Source organism: Nicotiana attenuata, unplaced genomic scaffold, assembly GCF_001879085.1.
Source record: "Nicotiana attenuata strain UT unplaced genomic scaffold, NIATTr2, whole genome shotgun sequence".
Lineage (NCBI taxonomy): Eukaryota > Viridiplantae > Streptophyta > Magnoliopsida > Solanales > Solanaceae > Nicotiana > Nicotiana attenuata.
In genome coordinates, this window is record NW_017670916.1 from 63,768 (window position 1) to 70,181 (window position 6,414).

The window sequence follows — 6,414 nt, forward strand, 5'->3', positions numbered from 1 at the left end:
TCTCATTTATTGGCTAGTTTTGGAGCGTTGTGCATCGATTTGAGTCGTTAGAAGGGCTTGGAAGTCGGTTTTGGAACTTCGGAGTGAGGTGAGTCTCCTTTCTAATCTTGTAAGAGGGAATTGTCCCCATAGGTGGCGGATATGTGCTTCTATATGTGGGGGCTACGTGATAGCATTTATGGCAACTCAACATCATTAAAAGAGAAGGATGAAGCTCTGGAGAAGCTCCAAGAAGGCCCATGACAAGGTCTCAAACAAAGAAATTTCAAAACAAGCTTAATGGGCTTCAATTGGCAATTAAAAAGTGTCTTATAATAGAAGAAGAGCTCCAGCACAAGGAGGATCTTTGGGCCAAGTCTTACAACTATTTTGAGGCCCAAACTAAAGTCCAAGGGGAGATGGAATAAGGCCCAAATATGCCCCAAAAGAGAGGAATTTTCAGCAGCCCAAATAAGCCCAAAAATAGTTTCTAAAATATATATTTAATAGTTGTTTTAATCTATGTTGACTTGCATTGGTGTATGTGTATGTTGACTACATTGGTCTTAGTGTGGGTAGTCTTCTATGCTTCTAGGGAATATAATTCTCATTTATTGAAGTCTTGACTAGCTCCTTCTTTACTACTATATAAAGGGGTGCTTGTCTTCCATTGTAAGAGATTATTGAAGATTAATATTATTATTGTGAGTTCTTTGAACCTTTGTGAACTTTACTTTGAAGATTTATCTTGCAACCCTAACTAGTTCATAGCTTAAGGTAGTAAGATAATTTTTCTTTCTTGTGATATCTTTGGTTTCTTTTGATATTCTTCGAAGGCGACCAGTCTCTTTTACTAGTTGTTGTCGTAAGTTATTCAAACTAGAAGTCAAGATCCGAATCTAGTTCTTGATTAGCTTATCTCTAGTGAAGGAAATTGGTTTCATAACCAACTTGTTGTCATTAGGATCTTGTCAAAATCTAGATTAACATAATCTCGGGTTCTTGGACCTTTCCTTGAATTTCGACATATCTAGTTTATTTTTCTTGCTTTTCTTAATCCGCTTGCATTTCTTTACTACTTCCGCATTTCATCAACTTATTTTCTTCAAGTTCTTGGATCTCCCAACCTTTGTGTTGTATCAGAGCGGTTGTATCAAGATTCCGTTCTTGATAAATCTTGGGGATTTCTTGAACAAAAAAAAAGTGAGAAACATATTTGCTCTTCAAGAAATCAGATTGTATTTGTGTTTGTTTCCAAAATCAAGAAAGGAAACAAGAAGAGGGGATCCTAGATCTTTAAGAATAAAAAAAATCAATTTTTCTAATCCTTTGATCTTGTTCTAAAAAAATCCTTTTCTTTGTTCGAGGTTTGTTTTAACTAAATCCTACTCTTTCTAGGATTAGTTCTTCACTTTCTTTAGTGCCCCAAATTTCCTTGTTTTACTACTAAGGGCTTTGATACGAGTTGGGCTTAATTATAAATCTACAAGGTATTTTCCAAAGGTTAATTGAGGGGAAAAAGGCAAGAGTGGGTGAGAACAATTGAGGGAAAGAGCCAAAGTTTGAGTGATAACTATTATTATTATTATTTTAAAAAGATGTCTCATACAGGTGCTAGTGATGATAAACAGAGGACTCTCCAAGAAGCCGAAATCCGAGCAAGAAATGATTTCACTCTACAAGCTATGCATCAACAATTCGAGGGATGGAACTTGCAATTCCAAGAGATAAGGGATACTATTGTCGAACAAAATGAGACAATAGCTGCACTTAGGAGGGGAAATCAACCTGATGTACAACCTCGAAATAATCCTAGGCCTCTTAATAGAAGAAATGTACCCCATGCCCCCATTGTAAATCAACAAAACCCTATAGATGATTTTGTTGATGATCTTGATGTAAATCTAGATAGGGTGGGAAGAGATAGGAGGGGACAACGAGGTAGAGTAGAAGATGATAATATTAGCAGCATAAAAATGAAGATGCCATCTTTCAAGGGCACAAGAGACCCAGACTTGTACCTTGACTGGGAGCGGAAAGTTGAGGCCATCTTTGACTGTCACCACTACTCTGAAGGTAAGAAGGTTAAGCTTGTTGTTGTTGAATTTTTTGATTATGCTTCTATTTGGTGAAAAAAGCTTACAAGAGACAGACAACAAGATGGAGAACCATCCATTGCTACTTGGACCGAGATGAAGAGAGCCATGAGGAAGAGGTTTGTGCCTTCCCACTTTCAAAGAGACCTGCAACTGCGTCTTCAAACCTTGAAGCAAGGAACCATGACTGTTGATGAATACTTTAAAGCTAAGGATATTTCTATGATCCAAGCTAATTGTATGGAAGAAGAAGAGGCCACTATGGCTAGATTTTTTAATGGTTTAAATAGAGAAATAGCTGATGTAGTAGAGATACAACAATATGTAACTATAGATGAATTAGTAAATTTGGCTGTAAAAATAGAAAAGCAAAATAAAAGAAGGCAGCAAGCTAGCTCATGGAGAAGTCGGCCAAACACCAATTCCAAGAAGCCATGGCCAAAACAAGAAGTGATTTCTAGACCTCAAGAAGACAAGGGGAAAGGTAAAGTTGATGAGAAAGAGGGAAGTAAAGCTTTCAATTCTAGATCCTCTAAACCTTCTAGTTCCATTCAATGTCATAAATGTCATGGAAGAGGCCATATGATGCATGAATGTCCAAATAGAAGAAATATTCTGTTGAGAGAAGATGGAGGATATGAGAGTGAAAAAAGTGAGGAAGAAGAGAGAGGAGTAAGTGAAGATGATGTAGAACTTCCTAATGATGGTTTGGTTGGGGTAATTAGGAGGACTATAGATGGAGAATATGAGGGAGAAAAAAGTGAGGAAGAGGAAGAAGAGGAAGGTGTGAGTGAAGATGATGTAGAGTTACCTTTCAATGATGGTTTGGTTGGGGTAGTTAGGAGGATTATGACTATTAATTTAGGAATCAGTAGTGAAGAACAAAGAGAGAATATATTTCATACTAGGTGTGGAATAAAGGGGAAAACTTGTTCTATGATTATTGATAGTGGTAGTTGTGCTAATGTGGTGAGTTCACACTTGGTGAACATGTTAGAACTTGCATGCATGAAACACCCTAAGCCCTATAGACTCCAATGGTTGAATGATAGTGGTGAACTGAAAGTCAACAAACAATGCATGATTTCCTTCAATGTTGGTAGGTATGTGGATGATGTTCTTTGTGATGTGGTTCCTATGCAAGCTTGTCACATCTTGTTAGGTCATTCATGGCAATATGATAGGAATGTTTTTCATGATGGAAGAAAGAATAGATATTCTCTTGAGCTTAATGGCAAGAAGTATACTCTTGCACCTTTAAGTCCTTCTCAAGTGTTTGAGGATCAAAAGAGATTGAGAGAAATAATGGGAAAACAAAGGGCAGGAAAAAAAATGAGCTTGAGGGAAAAGAAAAGAAAGAAGGCCAAGAGGTAGAAAAAAAGAGAGATGGCCAAGAGAGAGAGAGAGACAGAGGGCAGCAACTTGGGCAAAGTGGTAAAAGAGGGTTTGAGTGATAAAAAAGAAAGTTTTGGTGAGCGGAAAGAGGTAGAGAAAAAGAAAAAGGAGAGTTTGTACATAAAAGCCAAAGAGTGTTTGAATGCAAGGAAAGAGGGGCTGCCTATTATACTACTTACTTACAAAGAAGTTTTGATTAATTCTGAGTCACTAACTTCTTCTTTGCCAAGTAGTGTTTCTTCTCTTTTGCAGGATTTTGATGATATCTTCCCTGAGGATATCCCTAAAGGTGTAACACCTTTGCGTGGCATTGAGCACCAAATTGACTTTGTGCTTGGAGCACAAATTCCAAATAGGCCTGCTTATAGGAGTAATCCAGAAGAGACAAAAGAGCTTCAAAGGCAAGTTGAGGAGTTGCTTGAGAAAGGTTTTGTGAGAGAGAGCATGAGCCCTTGCTCCGTTCCCGTCCTATTGGTACCCAAAAAGGATGGAACTTGGAGGATGTGCGTGGATTGTAGAGCAATCAACAAGATAACGGTAAAGTATCGCCATCCTATTCCTCGTCTTGATGACATGTTGGATCAATTGCATGGATCCAAAATCTTTTCTAAAATTGATCTAAAAAGTGGTTACCATCAGATTCGAATGAATCCTGGAGATGAATGGAAAACTGCTTTTAAGACCAAATATGGGCTTTATGAGTGGTTAGTTATGCCTTTTGGCTTGACTAATGCACCCAGCACTTTCATGAGATTGATGAATCATATTTTTAAGGATTTTCATGGGAAATTTGTGGTAGTTTATTTTGATGATATCTTGATTTATTCTAAAAATCTAGATGAGCATGTGGAACACTTAAAACAAGTTTTTGAAGTTCTCAGAAAGCAACACTTGTTTGCTAATCTTAAAAAGTGTACTTTTTGTGTGGATCGTGTGGTATTCTTGGGTTTTGTGGTTAGTTCTAAGGGAGTTGAAGTTGATGAAGAGAAAATCAAGGCAATTAAAGAGTGGCCTAAACCTAACAGTGTAACTGAAGTTAGGAGTTTTCACGGGCTTGCTAGTTTTTATAGGAGATTCGTGCGAGACTTTAGCACCATTGCTGCTCCTTTAACTGAAGTTGTTAAGAAAGATAAGGTTTTTTCATGGGAAAAGAACAGATGATGCTTTTAACTGTTGAAGAATATTGTGTTCTGCTCCTCTTTTGCAATTACCCGATTTTTTCTAAATCTTTTGAGGTTGAATGTGATGCCTCTGGAAAAGGATAGGTGTTGTTTTGATGCAAGACTCGAAGCCCATTGCATACTTTAGTGAAAAGCTGAGTGGAACTACACTGAACTACTCAACTTATGACAAAGAGCTATATGTTTTGGTAAGGGCTTTAGCTACATGGCAACATTATTTGTGGCCAAGAGAGTTTGTGGTTAAGACTGATCATGAATCCTTGAGATATTTGAAAAGCCAAGGTAAGCTTAATCGGCGCCATGCAAAATGGGTTGAATTCATTGAAACTTTCCCATATATGATTGCTTACAAGCAAGGAAAAGAGAATGTGGCTGCTGATGCACTTTCAAGAAGGTATGTCTTGGTTTCTTCTCTTACTTCTAAATTGATGGGTTTTGATCAAATCAAGGAACTTTATTCTAATGATTCTGATTTTGGCAAGGCTTTTGCAGAATGTAAGTTGGGTCCTTATGAGAGGTTCAATCTTCAAGATGGGTTCCTTTTTAAGGAAAATAAATTGTGTATTCCTAATTGCTCTTTGCGTGAATTGTTTGTTAGGGAAGCACATTGTGGTGGACTCATGGGACACTTTGGAGTGCCCAAAACTCTGGATATACTTGCTGAACATTTTTTTTGGCCTGGCATGCGAAAGGATGTTGAAAAAGTGTGCTCTCAATGTCTTGAATGTAAACAAGCCAAATCAAAAGTGTTACCACATGGTCTTTATACTCCTTTACCTGTCCCTACTTCTTCTTGGATTGATATTTCTATGGATTTTGTGTTAGGACTTCCTAGAACTAAGTATGGTAAGGATAGTATATTTGTGGTGGTAGATAGGTTTTCAAAAATGGCTCGTTTTATTCCATGCTTGAAGACTAATGATGCGTTACATGTAGCTGATTTATTTGTGAAGGAAGTGGTTAAATTACATGGCATACCTAAAACTATCGTTAGTGATAGGGATGCTAAATTTTTAAGTCTCTTTTGGAGAGTTCTTTGGGCGAAGTTGGGAACTAAATTGCTATTTTCTACATCTTGTCACCCACAAACTGATGGGCAAACTGAAGTAGTTAATAGGAACTTAGGGAATATGTTGAGAGCTGTTTTAAAAGGAAAATTAACTTCTTGGGAAGAACATTTGCCCATGGTGGAGTTTGCCTATAATAGAACTCTCCACTCTTCTACTGGTAAGTCTCCTTTTGAAGTTGTTTATGGATTCAATCCCCTCACTCCCCTTGATTTTTTGCCTTTGACTACTAATGACATTGTCAATCTTGATGGTAGGAATAAGGCTGAAATAATGAAGAAGATTCATGAACATACAAGACTTGCAATTGAACGGAAGAATGAACAAACTGCATTAAGAAGAAATAAGGGGCGAAAATCTGTCATTTTTAAGCCTGGAGATTTAGTTTGGGTGCATTTTAGGAAGGAAAGATTTCCTGCCAAACGAAGATCCAAATTAGATCCAAGAGGAGATGGGCCATTTGAAGTCCTTGAAAGGATTGGAGACAATTCTTACAAACTTGACCTTCCTAGTGAATATAAAGTTAGTGCTACCTTCAATGTTTCTGATCTTTCCTTGTTTGATGCAGGCTCGAATTCGAGGACGAATTCTCTTCAAGAAGAGGGGAATGATAGCATTCGTGGCAGCTCAACATCATTAAAGGAGAAGGATGAAGCTCTGGAAGCTCCAAGAAGGCCCATGACAAGGTCTCAAACA

The 6,414-nt window shown here is 37.6% G+C and overlaps 1 protein-coding gene across 1 annotated transcript; it reads left to right on the forward strand.

The window, feature by feature from the left end:
* The first annotated feature begins 1,577 nt into the window (after positions 1-1,577).
* LOC109244455 lies at positions 1,578-3,449 on the forward strand. The gene is made up of 2 exons (XM_019411553.1): positions 1,578-2,063; positions 2,118-3,449. The coding sequence occupies exons 1-2, from the start codon at positions 1,578-1,580 to the stop codon at positions 3,447-3,449; spliced, it is 1,818 nt and encodes a 605-aa protein (XP_019267098.1).
* The last annotated feature ends 2,965 nt before the right edge of the window (positions 3,450-6,414 follow it).

What these genes read in the sequence shown, in the direction of transcription:
- LOC109244455 (XM_019411553.1), top strand. Translation starts at nt 1,578, where the DNA reads ATGTCTCATACAGGTGCTAGTGATGATAAACAGAGGACTCTCCAAGAA. An exon ending in ACTACTCTGAAGGTAAGAAG is followed by an intron (nt 2,064 to 2,117) that starts GTTAAGCTTGTT and finishes TGGTGAAAAAAG; the next exon opens with CTTACAAGAGACAGACAACA.